General features: G+C 40.1%; 1 protein-coding gene across 3 annotated transcripts in view; it reads left to right on the top strand.

The window, feature by feature from the left end:
* The first annotated feature begins 522 nt into the window (after window positions 1-522).
* The window catches only part of DNAAF11 (dynein axonemal assembly factor 11), a 52,891-nt gene continuing 36,987 nt past the window's right edge, over window positions 523-16,426 (top strand). The window contains exons 1-5 of one of the 3 annotated variants that reach the window (XM_061606889.1): window positions 523-945; window positions 7,621-7,788; window positions 9,261-9,338; window positions 13,553-13,725; window positions 15,147-15,382. In XM_061606889.1, coding sequence (XP_061462873.1) covers window positions 936-945; window positions 7,621-7,788; window positions 9,261-9,338; window positions 13,553-13,725; window positions 15,147-15,382 — 665 coding nt within the window. In that variant the 5' untranslated portion in view covers window positions 523-935. The remainder of the gene's footprint in view (window positions 946-7,620; window positions 7,789-9,260; window positions 9,339-13,552; window positions 13,726-15,146; window positions 15,383-16,426) is intronic. The other 2 variants (XM_061606879.1, XM_061606899.1) reach the window with 2 other exon arrangements.

Here is a 16,426-nt window from a genome sequence, read left to right as displayed (position 1 = left end):
ATCCTCTTTGAAAGCTCTTTAAACCAGTTGTCATCACCCTATCATCTGGCAGTGAGTTCCATAGATTTAATCACGTCTTTTGCAAAGAACCATGTTTGTTTGTCCTGACTCTACTGCCCATCAAGTTCCTTGGTTGATTCCGCCTGTTTCTAGTACTATGGGGGCAGCGGGAAAGAGAGGAAAGACTATCCTTCGTCCATTTGTCTCCTCACCCATCATCATTGGGTGTTATTTAGTCTTCCACTCATAGGAGCAGACCCATTGTTGAGATTAAACATTGATAAAAGTGCCGAGAAGTATCGCTGTTTTAATTTGTGAAATAGGGGAGGGCTATCCCCGTCGTAGGGGCGGTAAACAGGGGAAGGGGAAAACAAACACGCGTCTCGTTGCTGCTCTGAGAGCCTTCCGCTTTTCCCTATCCGTAGTGTCCCTTTGTCAAGTCCAACACAGTCCTTTCAGAAACAACTTCCGGTGAAAAACCGAAGCGCCTTTCCATTCTGTTTCCCAAAGTCAGAAAATTAAGTCAGAATTTGTGGCCAGGCAGACATTTTGGATGAGACTACAACTCCCCTCGTCCCAGACCGCTGTTTATGTTGGCTGGGGTTAATCGGAGTTGGAGTTCACTCTAAGAGCTGAAGGGACGCGGGTCTTCCGAGCCCGCGAACGCCGCCGCTCTGCGTCCTTAGAGCACCGCAGTGGTTTTCAGTTTGATGCCAGAACTTTAGAGAGACTCCCATTTCCCCCTCGTCGCTCCTTATCTCTTTGTCCCCCTCACTCCCCCCCCCACGGTGGAACTAACAGAAACGGCCGTTCGCTGGGCGCATCCTCCTCTAGTTGCCATGGCGACGCAGAGCGGCGTCGGTTAATGGCGGTTGGGAGACGTTTCGCTGAAGCAGGCAGGCAGGCAGGCGACGGGAAGGTCCCTGCAGTCGGCCATGGCGCGGAGTGAGTTTCCATCCCTTTCATTTGCTTGGATGAGGGCTTTTGGGAAGCCCCGGAACCGGCTTTCCTGGCCAGCTCAACTCCCTTCCTGAGGAGGGGCGAGGACTAGCGCCTTCTGGCAGCCTTGCAGCCGAACAACATTTATTACGGCGTAAGGTTTGCTGGGCCTTTAACATGCCACAAGAGGACTCTTGCAGGTGGCATTCAAGCCTTGTCCTACTGAGAGCAATTCATCCTGAGCAGGTGGTAGGAGTATCCCCCCTCAATACCATAGCTAAGAAGATATGTAAAGGAAGTGTTCCCCAAGCCAAGAGCAGCTGCGGGGGGCATTGTCCTAAGGCAATGAACCAGACCATGTTCAGAGGGCACTTCTCAAGCCAGAAGGGGAGTTTCCCAAGCCTTGAGCATCTGCAGAGGTCATTTTCCCATGCTAGGAGCATACATAAAGGGGGCATTTCCAGAGGCATGAGCATGTGCATTTGGTTTGAGCATTTCTCAAGCCAAAAGGCCAAATGGGGGTGGGTGTTTTATATTTATTTATTTATTAAATTTTTATACCACCCCACTAGCATAGCTCTCTGGGCGGTGTACAACAGAAAGTATATACAATAAAATCACATAAATCGGTACAGAAACATATATATAAAAATCCACAAATCTAAAACCAAATTGAACATATTAAACATATTAATAACATAATAAATAAATAAAAATGGGACCCAGTCTTGCCATGGCCTGATTATTATTGGCTAGTGGTAGCCAGGGGGCATGTAACACAGATGGGGGGCTTTTTCACTGGTAGCACCAATGTTATGGAATGCACTCCCTACTGAAATATGAGAGGCCCCATTTTCTTGGTATTCTGTTGTCTTTTGAAGATGCACCTATTTGCACAGACATTCCCTTGACCTCTTGACCCAAGTCATCTGTTTTTAATTGCTATATTGTTTTAATGGTGCTGTTTTATTTTATATTTTAATTATGAGTGTCTAAGTTTTAACATTTATGTAATTTTTTTAAAAAAATGTAAACAATTTATGTCTATTTTGACATTAAGCAGTATATAAATGATAATCATAAATCATACTTCATTATTAAAAACCAAGCATATGTTTTCCAAGCATATGCAAAGCATATTCTCAAGCAAAATAGCAAAATGTGGAGAGGGGGCTTTTCCCTAGCCCATGAGCTTTCTCCATGCAACCTATATAAATTCTAGGACCAGGCAGGAGACTGAAAATTCAAAAGCTGTCCTCCAGGTTGTTATGAACGGTCAGTACCTGAGTTCAGGAAACAGCCACTGCCTTCAGCAAGGTTTTTTTGCGCCTCACCAAATTATTTTGGAACACAGTAATAGCTCAGTTAACAAAGTAGATGCGTTCATGGACATTTCTTTTACAGAAACTTTGGTACCAGAGGTAGGAAAAACATGGAAAGAATAGGGATGTGTTCCTACACCTGCTCATAGGTGATGGGGGCAGCTTCAACAGGGGCTTTAAAAGGTGTCTACTCGGCACCCTCCCCCTCTGAATCATGTTGGATCCTTCCCTCCCCATCCCTGGGAGAAAGCAAGAGATCTCTTCAAGGCAAAGCAAAGACCCAGTCTGGTCAGTTTCACCTTAAAGCAAAGGCACAGGCTTGAAAGTTTATCCATAGCAAAGCAAAGCTGATCAGTTTCACAATAAAAAAACAACTTTTGTTAAAAGGAACTTCATTCCTGAAGGATTCCTTAACTGAGGTGTTATTGTAATTGTTTTTTATTACCCACCAGAGCCCTTGAGAAGGGACAGGACAGAAAATTAACATTTGACTGAGTTCAATTTCTGTCCTGCCCCTTCTCATAGAACCATAGAATAGTAGAGTTGGAAGGGGCCTACAAGTCCAACTCCTTGCTCAGTTCAGGAATCCAAGTTAAAGCATCCCCGACAGGTACCTATCCAGCTGCCTCTTGAATGCCTCCAGTGTTGGAGAGCCCTCCAGTTCCTTAGGTCGTTGCTTCCATTCTCGTATGGCTGTAACAGTCAGGAAGTTTTTCTGCTGTTCAGCTGAAATCTGGCTACCTGCAGCTGGTGTCTATTATTCCGTGTCCTGCACTCTGGGACGATCGAGAAGAGATCCTGTGATGTCCTCTGTGTGACATCCTTAAAGTACTTGAAAAGTGTATATCTACCCTCGGTCTTCTGTTCTCAAGGGTAAATATGTCCAGTTCTTTCAGTCTCTCCTCATAGGGGTTTGTTTCCAGTCCCCTGATCATCTTTGTTTCCCTCCTCTGAACTTGTTCCAGTTTGTCTGCATCCTTTTTAAAGTGTGGTGTCCAGAACTGGATGCAATACTCAAGATGAGGTCTAACCAGTGCCAAATAGGGGGGAACCAGGGCTTCTCAAAGGCTGAAATAGATAAAACAAAAACATCAAACCGATTATTCCAAATATAAATGACTCTAATGCAGTATATTTTATGTTTTATCTATTTGTACTATGTTATATTTGTCTAGGGTTGTGATATAAAAGCTGAGAAACAAGAGTGAATTAAAAAAATAAAGCACACTACTAAACTGAAATGTTCACTTTGACAAAAGTAATTGTATGCATGCCCAATGCAGTGCTATTGTATCCCATCCCAAAGTGATAACTTTCCCAGTGCTTCCAAAATGTATTCTGATTTGGACTTCAATAGACCTTCAACAGCTGGAGTGGGAAGACTTCAGACTTCCAAATTTAGCATTTGGAAGGATGTAATTAGTGTCAAGACTCCCCCCCAAAGGATCATGGGAATTCTAGTCTCATTAAGGGGATGAGAATTCTAGAGACCTTGGCCCATCCACCCCCTATAGATCTACAATTTCCAGGTTCCCTAAGGAGAAGGAATAACTATTAAACATTTCAGATTTGTGCTGTTTGCCCTAATGTTGCTTCACTATCTGAATTTGTGTCTAATATACAGTGTGATATGATAGTACTGACTCATTGAACTGATGACCATAAAATGGCAAGTCTTTTATGGATATAGAGCAGCCTCTCCCAATCTGGTGCCCTCCAGATGTTGTCTACAACTCCCATCAGCATCCAGCAGGGCCAAGGATCAGAGAGCTGTTATCTCACAATATCTGGAGGGCACCAGAATGGGAATAGTTTATATGATCTTCCAGCAAGTCCCTCATTTTTCTGAAGCATTTACATATTTTTCATCGTTGTTTACTTGTTTAGGTACTTTTTGTTTTGTTTTGGCTGATTGGAGTTAAAGAGGTTGTATTTTTAAAAACAATTTAATAAACCAAACATATAAGCTGCCAGAAATAATCCTCCTTGTCATCTTCAGATTTGATTTTGACATTCCAAATGCCTTTTGCTTTTCATATTAAAGAAATAGTAATATGATTTATGTATCATTATTTTAAATTTTGAATACATGTCAGCTGTCCAAACAGTTAATACTTGACAGAACTGAAAATGTTGCCATCTGTGGATTTAAATGTACATAAGAACATAAGAAGAGCCTGCTGGATCAGGCCAGTGGCCCATCTAGTCCAGCATCCTGTTCTCACAGTGGCCAACCAGGTGCCTGGGGGAAGCCCGCAAGCAGGACCCGAGTGCAAGAACACTCTCCCCTCCTGAGGCTTCTGGCAACTGCTTTTCAGAAGCATGCTGCCTCTGACTAGGGTGGCACAGCACAGCCATCACGGCTAGTAGCCATTGATAGCCCTGTCCTCCATGAATTTGTCTAATCTTCTTTTAAAGCCATCCAAGCTGGTGGCCATTACTGCATCTTGTGGGAGCAAATTCCATAGTTTAACGATGCGCTGAGTAAAGAAGTACTTCCTTTTGTCTGTCCTGAATCTTCCAACATTCAGCTTCTTTGAATGTCCACGAGTTCTAGTATTATGAGAGAGGGAGAAGAACTTTTGTCTATCCACTTTCTGAATGCCATGCATAATTTTATACACTTCTATCATGTCTCCTCTGACCCGCCTTTTCTCTAAACTAAAAAGCCCCAAATGCTGCAACCTTTCCTCGCAAGGGAGTCGCTCCATCCCCTTGATCATTCTGGTTGCCCTCTTCTGAACCTTTTCCAACTCTAGAATATCCTTTTTGAGATGAGGCGACCAGAACTGTACACAGTATTCCAAATGCGGCCACACCATAGATTTATACAACGGCATTATGATATCGGCTGTTTTATTTTCAATACCTTTCCTAATTATCCCTAGCATGGAATTTGCCTTTTTCACAGCTGCCGCACACTGGGTCGACATTTTCATCGTGCTGTCCACTACAACCCCGAGGTCTCTCTCCTGGTCGGTCACCGCCAGTTCAGACCCCATGAGCGTATATGTGAAATTAAGATTTTTTGCTCCAATATGCATAATTTTACACTTGTTTATATTGAATTGCATTTGCCATTTTTCCGCCCATTCACTCAGTTTGGAGAGGTCTTTTTGGAGCTCTTCGCAATCCCTTTTTGTTTTAACAACCCTGAACAAATTAGTGTCATCAGCAAACTTGGCCACTTCACTGCTCACTCCTAACTCCAGGTCATTAATGAACAAGTTGAAAAGTACAGGTCCCAATACTGATCCTTGAGGAACTCCACTTTCTACAGCCCTCCATTGGGAGAACTGTCCATTTATTCCTACTCTCCGCTTTCTGCTTCTTAACCAATTCCTTATCCACAAGAGGACCTCTCCTCTTATTCCATGACTGCTAAGCTTCCTCAGAAGCCTTTGGTGAGGTACCTTGTCAAACGCTTTTTGAAAGTCTAAGTACACTATGTCCACTGGATCACCTCTATCTATATGCTTGTTGACACTCTCAAAGAATTCTAATAGGTTACTGAGACAGGACTTTCCCCTGCAGAAGCCATGCTGGCTCTGCCTCAGCAAGGCTTGTTCTTCTATGTGCTTAGTTAATCTAGCTTTAATAATACTTTCTACCAGTTTCCCAGGGACAGAAGTTAAGCTAACTGGCCTGTAATTTCCGGGATCCCCTCTGGATCCCTTTTTGAAGATTGGCGTTACATTTGCCACTTTCCAGTCCTCAGGCACGGAGGAGGACCCGAGGGACAAGTTACATATTTTAGTTAGAAGATCAGCAATTTCACATTTGAGTTCTTTGAGAACTCTCGGGTGGATGTAACTGATTGGCACAAATGATAATTGCTGTTATGAGTGGTGGACTGCTTTAAATTTTTTTGGTGAGTTTTTCTACTTAATGCGGATCAGCTAGGAATCTAGGCACTGAGAGAGCCCTCTCATCACTGTTTTTCTATCATTTTCTAGTTTTAACAGTAGCCTGCTCTTGCTAGGCTTTTTCAAACCTTCTGCTTTTCATGGAGGATAAGGCTGTCAGTGGCTACTAACCATGATGGCTATGCTCTGCCTCCATTGTTGGGAGGCAGTATGCTTCTGAATACCAGTTGCTGGAAACCACAGGAGGAGAGAGTGCTCTTGCACTCAGGTTCTGCTTGTGGACTTCCCACAGATTTCTGGTTGGCCACTGTGTGGACAGGATGCTGGACTAGATGAGCTGCTGGCCTGATCCGGCAGGCTCTTTTTATGTTCTTACTTTCAGCAAATGTCTGTCTTCAGTGAACCCTTTTATATTAACTGTTCTGCCAAGGAAATTCTGAGAATCTTTCTTGGAATGCCTTTACACTGCCCCCCTGAGCAACTTGAAGGAAGGATGGGAATAAAATGCCATTGGTTTCAAAGTGAGTATGACAAGGTCATATTGGAACACTGGGGGCAGGGCGGGTGCTACCATTAGGCCAGCTAGGCAGCCGCCTAGGGCGCAGACCTCAGAGGGGCACAGTACTGACCTTTGAGGGGCACAGTTTTATACAGATTAGTTTTTTTAACCCTTGGAAAAAATGCAACTAAAATTTAGCAGTTTCAAGTTTTGTGCTTTTCATTTTTTCTACAAGATATCTGTTTTTGAAAATTGAAGTTAGCAATTTGGGGGGGGGTGTAAGTAGTTAGCCTTGCCTAGGGTGCAAAATAGCCTGGCACCGGCATTGACTGGGGGCCAAACTAATGAGAAGCTAATCACGCAGTTTGCTCTTAAGTGCTACATGGGGAGCTTGATCCAGAAGAGAATACTGGCATGTGGGGTAGAGCAGCTTTACCTTTTTGCCTGTCCCTATTGTGGCCTGGTCTGGGGTTCTACATCTGCAATTTGAGTGGGAAAAGAAGCTCACATTCACTTCTCTAGGACATTCCCCCCCCCTGATACAGATTGCAAGCATGGGACTCATTATCTGGACTGTAGTAGTATCTTTAAAACAGCATCGGAAAGCATCCTTTCTGAGGTCAGTCTTGCACACCATTCAGCAAATTGGAAGTTCTTTCCTGTGTGTTGAGTGATAAACTTCCCTACAAAACACCTGTTTTATATACCACAGAAGGTAAATGCAGAAGGGTCTCAGGTTCAATCTCCAGACAGCACCTGGAAAGATTTCTTTCTGAGATCCTGGAGAGTCACTGCCAGTCAGCGTCAAGAGTACTGAGCTAGATGGACCGATGATCTGACTTGGATTAAGGCAGCTTCCTATGCTTTTGTGAAGAGCCTGTATCAGAAGACAGTATATAAAGGTCATGTCTATATTGGATATATCTCTAAGGAAATGAATGCAACCTACCTTTATGGAAGAAATTGCTTCTATAAGCTATGATATTTCTTTCAGTTACAGAAGAACTAATCAGGAAACGGGCAGAACATAACAACTGTGAAATCTTTTCCTTGGAAGAAATTTCCTTACATCAGCAGAATCTGGAGAAAATAGAACTCCTTGACAAATGGTGCCGGGATTTAAAAATTCTCTATCTTCAAAACAACTTGATTCCCAAAATTGGTACGTAAGCTCTGTTATGAACAGAAGTGATATATTAATCTCTCTGACTGCTGAAAATGATCTAAGATGATCTGGGGAGGAAAAAGAGTTTAAATCAGGGTAAGAAGTTCAAGGCCCATAACTGCAAATGTCAGAATTCTGCTGTTGTGAACTGGATAGAGCAGGATTAAGTATCTAAAAAATCAAGATGTTACTAATATTTGCTAATTATTTATTAACTTGGATATCAAGTCTATCCTGTTTCTTTATACTTTATAACATGTCTGTTATACCTCAATTGGGCAACAATGTAGCAATGTAGTATATTAGTCCTTTAAGATGACACTGTAATGTCCAATGAAATTACAAATGTTTCTTCCCCACTCCAGGGTCTTGCAGTGCTTGTTTGGACAACTTTCTAACAGGAGAGAGTGGCTATCAGAAACTCCTTTCTGTTTTGCCCCATACAAATGGCACATGATGTACAACCAGGAAATGCCCATTTATTTACCTTACTGGCTCTTCTGAAATGTACAACTGTCTTGCACAAAGAGAATATACACTCCCATGAGGCATCCTACAATATTCTGTTTATCTATTTATATTAAAATATATGTACTGCTTTTCGCCCACAAAAAGCAACTTACAAACAATGCAGACTCACAGTTTAAACAACATAATGATTCATTAATAGGCAAAACACCTTATGGTTTAAGAAGGTACCTATAGCCCACAGATATTTCTATCAAACTTTAAAAAGCAGGGCAATTGGGCAGCTGTAGTGAATGCACCAGGGGAGCAGGAGACCTGAACTCCTCTCTGAGATATTGTACTGCCCTACAAATTTGTCAAAATGCAAACACAACTTGGGTTGGTCTTTCACAGTCCAATCCACTTCCTGTGTAGTAACATGTACCTCTGAGCATATGGTGAGTGGTGGCAACACCTGCCATCTGTAAAGATGGACAATTACATTTTTGTATGTAAACCAAACCAAATTTCTCTCTCATCCCTAATGTGAAGAACGGTTTATCTCTTCATCATAGTGCTGGGATACAACCTCATTCTTAGCATAGCTACTGCTGTCTCAATTCCCCTTCCCTTTGAACAGAATTCAGTAATCAATTTTCTGAGTTTTAAGAATTTAGAATGAATGTTTGACTTAATCCACTGAACCCCTGCAGTGAACAGGCAGCGCCATCTATTCTGAAAAAAGATCCTTAATTCAGGTCTTTATTATTTCATTGTATTTTGCATTTTGCATCATAGAAGTTCATAATTTCTCTGAACAGAGTGGTATTATTTTTTTCTCTGTTTTATTTTCTGTTGCCGTTGGAGGTTGCTGATTCGTAGGGTCGCCATAAGTTATAATCGACTTGAAAGCATATAACAACAACAACAATTTCTTTTCAGTTGGTAATTTACAAAGGATTGTCTGCTTTATTAAGCCTGTCCTTGCAAATTGACATGATGGGTTATAAATTCTGTTTCAGAAAATGTTAGCAAACTGAAGAAGCTTGAATATTTAAATTTGGCTTTAAACAACATTGAAAAAATTGAAAATGTGGAAGGTAAGATCCTTCTGTAAGTCATTTTTGTTTAGTGTGGGAAGGATTTGTATGTGCATCTGTTTCTGAGAAAGAGGATGGTACTGCTGCATTCCTGCTAAATTCTTGGTGTGCATGGGTTTTCTATTCATCTGAAACAGAAATTTCTTAATCTGTTTAGGTTCAAGTCCTGTATGCTGGAACTTGACCTTAGAATGCTTCTTGAACCTGTTGACCTAAGAAATATCAAGCAGAGATGTATGCATACAGCATGGGGAACAAACCTTACCAGCTTGAGAGACCTTCCTGAACTGACAAGTGATGCTCCCTATGTGAACTTCCATGCTAGGCATAATTCATTCTTCTGAGCAAGAAAGAGGCCTGCCATTACTTTATCCTTGTCTGCAGGAGAGCCAGTTCTAACACTGTGTGACCTCAAAGTGCTCTTCACACTTAATAGGACTTCCTGCCCATAGAGCTTTAATAACACGTTGTGTAAGTGAGATGGCAAGACAGCAAATTGAAGCTTGAACTGTTGTGCTGAACAGACATGGCAACATATGTTGAGTGATTGCCCAATTCTCCAGTGTGACAGTTGGACTGCTGGCGTCTACAAGCTAGCGAAAAGATAGCTGTGTGATTGGGTTGGGCCATCAAAAATCCTTTGTGTGGTGGTTATGCATACATTTAAGCAGTGATGAGATTCATTTAGAGCCATTATTTTCAAGTGTGCCTGCCTAAATTATAGGCAGGTCCAAATGAGTGCTATGATTATTCAGACTAGTATAAATGAAGTTCCCTATGTGTCTGTCTGACATTATTGTTCATGCCTCTGCAGAGATATTGGTTCTCCCACTTTTAATTTTATCCTGCTTTTCTACCTTGGAAGCTCAGAGTTACAAAACTAATCCTGTATTCATCTGGGTCACCTAAAATCATAAATCTTAGACATAGTATATAGCATCTTATCCAATTTGCCCATGCCTTGAGATGGAATCTGCCCCAGACAAACCACTTCTAATTATTTCTTATAACAATATGTCTATCATCAAAGTAAAGTAAAGGGTGCTAGTGACCACATTTAGAGAATAGGAGGGACAAAGGGGTCTAATTACAAGAGGCACCAGTAGGACAGAGATGATAGCAATTATAATACTGTCCTATTCCCTCTGCTACAGGAGTGTTAACCTTAGGATTTCCTGTCTGCTGCCTAGGCAAAGGAAGGACAACGTTTCAGGGCAAGGTTGCTGAAACAATTTAAATCTCCTGCTGTATATGGCCCGGAAAGATACTATCTATAAATTATTATTATTTATTGCATTTATATACTGCCCCATAGCCGAAGCTCTCAATTAAAAACATTAAAAACAAATATACAAATTTAAAAAGCAATTTAAAAACACATGCTAAAATGTCTGGGAAAAGAGGAAAGTCTTGACCTGGTGCTGAAAAAATAACAGTGTTGGTGCCAGGTGCATCTCGTCAGGGAGATCATTCCATAATTTGGGGGCCACCACTGAGAAGGCCCTCTCTCTTGTTGCCATCCTCTGAGCTTCCCTCGGAGTAGGCACCTGGAGGAGGGCCTTGGATGTTGAGCATAATGTACGGGTGAGTTCGTGTCGGGAGAGGTGTTCCATCAGGTATTGTGGTCCCAAACTGTGTAAGCCATGTAAATGTGTTTGCCAAATAGTAAGGCTGTAAGGAGACATTGATTGTTTCATATATCTAAGGCTTCAAATATGTGCCTGTTAAGGCTATGCCCATTTACCTGGGAGTAAGCACTCTTGGACTCAATGTGTCTGATTTCTGAATAAATACAGGACTGCACTGTAAATGTGCTTTTATTTCATTTTTTATAAGGCAATGTTGCGATTTTGTCTTGAGCATGGGCTAATTTTGAATCCCCCCCCATTTTTACTGTGATCTGAGGGCTGAAGGAAGGAACCTCCTAAATTACTGTGAAGAGTGCAAGGAGAGATCTACAGTGCTATTCTTTTGCATTGTATGACCACTTTCCTTGAATCACATGCATCTCTTCCCTTTTTCAAATAATAATGTTTTTTCTTGATATTTGAAGGTTTTCTCCTGTAAGCAAATATTGCTATTTTATTTATTTATTATTTATTTAATTACATTTCTAGACCGCCCTATAGCAGAAAGCTCTCAGGGCGGTGTACAACAAATAAAATCACAATTAAAATATGAGCAAGTGTGAAAAATATAATACAATTATAAAAACATTAAACATGATAAAAATCCGAAATAGAATTGCCATTGAGTTTATAAATTAAAATCCATATTAGGTTTAAAATTAAATTTAAAATGTTTAAAAAGCCTGGGCGAAAAGGTAGGTTTTTACCTGGCGCCGAAAAGATAACAAAGAAGGCGCCAGGCGTATCTCGTCTGGGAGGGCATTCCATAGTTCGGGGGCCACCACCGAGAAGGCCCTAGATCTAGTTGTTGATCTCCGGGCCTCTTTATGAGTTGGGACCCGGAGAAGGGCCTTCGACGTCGAGCGTAGTGAACGGGTAGGTACATAGCGAGAGAGGCGCTCCACCAGGTATTGCGGTCCGATGCCGTTTAGGGCTTTATAGGTAAGAACCAACACTTTGAATCTGGCCCGGAAACATATCGGTAGCCAGTGCAGCTGCGCCAGGACAGGTGTTATATGGTCAAATTTCTTTGTCCCAGTGAGAACTCTGGCCGCAGCATTTTGCACTAGCTGAAGTTTCCGAACCGTCTTCATAGGTAGCCCCACGTAGAGTGCATTACAGTAGTCCAATCTAGAGGTTACCATAGCATGGATAACTGAGGCGAGATTCTCCCTGTCCAGATAGGGTCGTAGTTGGGCTACCAGCCGAAGCTGGTAGAATGCATTCCGTGCCACCGAGGCTACCTGAGCCTCAAGTGACAGGAGCGGGTCTAATAAGACCCCCAAACTACATACCTGCTCCTTTAGGGGGAGTGTAACCCCATCTAGGGCAGGTCGAACATCAACCATCTGGGCAGAGGGCCCTCCCACCAACAGCATCTCAGTCTTGTTAGGATTGCTATTCTCCTATGAACTCACACAGAGAAAAGCAGCATGATATAAAATATCATTGGTAAAATGAATTATTAATAGTTTATTTTAAAGTTGTAACCTGACATAGATGACTGCCTTCATTTAGGAGGAATGGAGAATTATCCAACTTTTTCATTTTAAACATTGCTTGGACATAATTTAGAAGTAAAATTAATTTTCAACTACAGTCCTGAAAACAATAGGCATGATGCAGCCAAGGTTGAACACTTTGACTCTTGTTGATTTCAACAGATGAATTAAGCATTTTTAAAATGTCCTTTTCTCTGTTGAAGCCAATGGGGCTTAGGAGTGCTTAATATTGTCTGGAGGAGATCTAATGCTATTAAAAAAAATTAAGAAAATATCAGTGATCTAGCTCTCAGTTAATATCTTCATGTGTGAGAGAGGCTAAACACTTCAGGAAGGATAAGGAAACTACTTCATGTTATTGGGCAATAATAATTTCCCATTATGTGAATAAGTCATGGTGAGCCTTGGGTACTTCACTTCTCATCTTTCACATGCCAGAGGAGGCAATTAGAGGCATTTGCATCTAGTTTTATATTAATTGCAGTTCTTCATGATGTTCAAATGTGGGAATCATTGGTTTGCTTAAACTGTAATTTGAGAACAAGCTACGATCTGCAACCTTGGTTTGATCTTGACATGTTCTCACTAACCATCATTTGAACTTTTAACCAAGCTACAGTTCTCCAAAATAAAACATCATGTGGAGCTTCTGATCTTCTCACAGGAGTAAAAAAAGGAGGGACGAGGGAGTGTGTGAGCCTGAGAGCTTGTTGTGGTTCATTAATGTAGTGGGAAATCATACTTTCCTGTTATATCTGAGTTGGGCTGCTGTATCTTATAGTCAGCAAAGGCTTAAAATAATCACCCAAAACATACTCTATGGGTATGCTCTCCATTTTTACTCATTTACAATGAACATTTTTCATTAAATCTCTCCTGTTTTATGAGAAGTTTGACAAGCACACTTTTCATAATTTCATAATTTAAAAAAACCAGTTATTGTCCTAGAATCTGACATTTGTGTTTGGGAAACAAAGGTGAGCGTAGATGGGGTCCCATCATCACTCTGAGGTAACAGTGTGTGCTTATTAAATGCAAAGGTAATGATTTTTTTTTTTAAAAAAATGTCATATTTTCCAAATAGGTTGTGAAGAATTGCAAAAGCTGGATTTGACAGCTAATTTCATTGGAGAATTATCCAGTATTAAGACCCTGAAAAGCAATATACATCTTAAAGAGCTCTTCCTCGTTGGAAACCCATGCACTGATTTTGAAGGTTACAGACAGTTTGTGGTTGCTACTCTTCATCAGCTCAAAGTATGTTTAATGGAAAATGCAACTGAAAACCCCCTTGTTTTGTATCAAGGGCCAGATTAAGCAAACATGCTAATGCAAAATATAGATAAGTAGTTTTAGAATGTAATGAAAGTAAGGATGCAGCATTAATTTGATTAATCAGTTTCACCAGTTGAACTCAGTAAGGCTTTCTTTTGAGCAGACATCTATCTATTTATTTCAAAGTGTTTATACCCCACCCTACCTCCAGATCAGAGCACGGGTTGGCTTATAACACAACATACAGTATAAACAGTAATATAAAACAAAACAAAATATAATTATATGTTCATTACAAAAACAGCAACACTAAGCCTCAACTCTAATCACCACCATCATCAATATGTTCCAAAGGCCTGGACAAATAAATATATTTTTGTTTTGACCTATTACTAAAAATAGTTAATGTGAATTCTTGCATAAATTTGCACTGTATAGATTTGTACAGTGTATAGGATTGAACTGTTAAAATTCAAAAATATGCCTTTGGTTAATTGGGCAGGATATTTTATAATTAAAAAAGTATTTTTATACAAATACTTATAAATATGAATATGGCAAGTACCATCCTAAAAGAGGAATACCTCATCTCTTACGTAGGGTGGAGTTCCTTCTGTAAGATGATGTTTGTTACCGTGCATGGATACGTGATCTAAAAACAAAGAAAGTGTGCTTCTTAACTATGTTTTTCACCCATAGGCAGATTTTTGCAAATTTATACGGTTGATGAGTGGAATAAGTGTCATATGATATTGAACATGATTTCTTTAATTGGGTGACATACCTGATGGAATTAATCTGATATTTACTTGGCATAGTTATAAGAAAAAATGGTAAAGGTCAAGTTTATGATCGCCTCATTGACAAATGGCTGACTTGCTTTTGATTTTTCCTAGGGTCAGACATAACTCTGTATACCAGCCTTGGCAATAGGTTCCTAAAACTGGCCCACAAGCAGTTAGGACTTAGGCTCCTGTCTATGACTTGTTTTTTCCTTCATGGAGTTAAAAGAAAACATATTCCTTAATATAGAGTCATTTTCATAGCTGTACATTTTGGCAAATAGACAGTGGCACAGTTCAGGTGTAACAGGAAATTGTACTTTCCTGTAATATGAAAGAGCTATAGCAAGCCACTTTTGGTGTGCAGCTCCCGGAGGATTTGAAATAATGCAGTGTGGCTCTTGGACCCTGGTTTAAGCAAACTACAGTTTCCTGAGTTCAAACATCATGGGGGAACTGTGGTTAGTTTAAAATTAATTTAAGCAATGCAAACTTGTTACAGAAAGCTGCTGTTGTAATTTTGTAGAAAAATATTTTAATAAAAAATAATAAAAATGAGTGAATATGACATGGATTTTTAATTTTGTGTGTGTGTTTATTTTGTTTTTTCCCCTCTTTAAGTTTTTGGATTGTAAAGAGATAGCACGTTCAGAGAGGATTCAAGCTTTACAGAACTATTCTGAAGTAGCAAAGCAAATCCAAGAGCAGGAACAGGTCTATCTTCTTAAAAGAAGAGAAGAAAAAGAAGAGGCACAAAGGCGGATACAAGAAAAGTGGAAGAAGAAGGAAAAAGAGAAACAAAAGAAATATAATGTGGGATTTGATGGACGATGGTACACAGACATCAACAGCACCATGTATGTGCTTTTATCTGCCCATTTTGTATCTTTCTCTTTATATGGATTTTTTTCCCCATTCCCTGGAAAGACAGATGCATAACATAAGGTTAGGATATTGTATGTCTCTGTAGATCACATGGGACTCACACGTGCTGAGTATCTCCACTTTTCATTGTTTAAAAATGCAAAATACCTAGTTGGGGCTTCAGAAGAAAAATGTAGTCTGGATACTTTGATGTTACCATGTTTCATCTTCATTCTGTTAACAGGAATAGGTCACTAGGAAAATATCTTGCATATAATCACTGGCTCCCAGTCCACTTCTGAGAATAATTCAGAGTGCTGATGCTTGTCTTGAAATACCTGCTTGGCCTGGGACCTGGGTAACTGAAGAAACACCTGTGCTCAAGTAGCCTGCTAATGCATTAAGGTCATCTTTGGAAGTTCCTCTCTGGGTGCTCCCACCATCTGATGTGAGATGGATGTAAACTGGAGAGATGGCCTTCTCTGTGGTGGCACCATATTTGTGGAATTCCTTCTCAAAGGAGGCTTGCCTGGCATCCATAATACTCAGTGCCTGATGAAAACAGGTTTATTCTCCTAGACTTTAAAAGTTTGATTGCTTCAGCTTCTGCTTTTTCATTTGTTGCATTTTATCATATTTTAAGACTACAGTCTTTTTTTTTTTTTTTTTCAATAATTTTTATTCAGATTTTCATAAAACATACAAGACAAAATCATAAAACATTCAAAGACAAAAAACAAAATCAAAAATAGTTAAACAAAAAGAAAAAAAGAAAAAAAAAAAAACAAAAATAAAAAGTAAAGAGTAAAATATTGACTTCCCATTTGTCAAAGATCAAATCAGTTATAAGTCTATAATATATAACAATCCTGTCTCTTAAGTCATATTATAAAATCACTTTCCTCCAGTAGTTATCTTACTTAATCATCAAATCTCATAAACATTACTTTATTCTTTCCACAAAAAGTCAAAGAGAGGTTTCAATTCTTTAAGAAATATATCTATCAATTTTTTTTTCCAGATAAGCATATCGATTA

Source organism: Rhineura floridana, chromosome 1 (genome assembly GCF_030035675.1).
Source record: "Rhineura floridana isolate rRhiFlo1 chromosome 1, rRhiFlo1.hap2, whole genome shotgun sequence".
Taxonomy (NCBI): Eukaryota; Metazoa; Chordata; class Lepidosauria; order Squamata; family Rhineuridae; genus Rhineura; species Rhineura floridana.
Note: the sequence above shows the minus strand (reverse complement) of the source record. Positions and strands in the feature narration are given on the sequence as shown.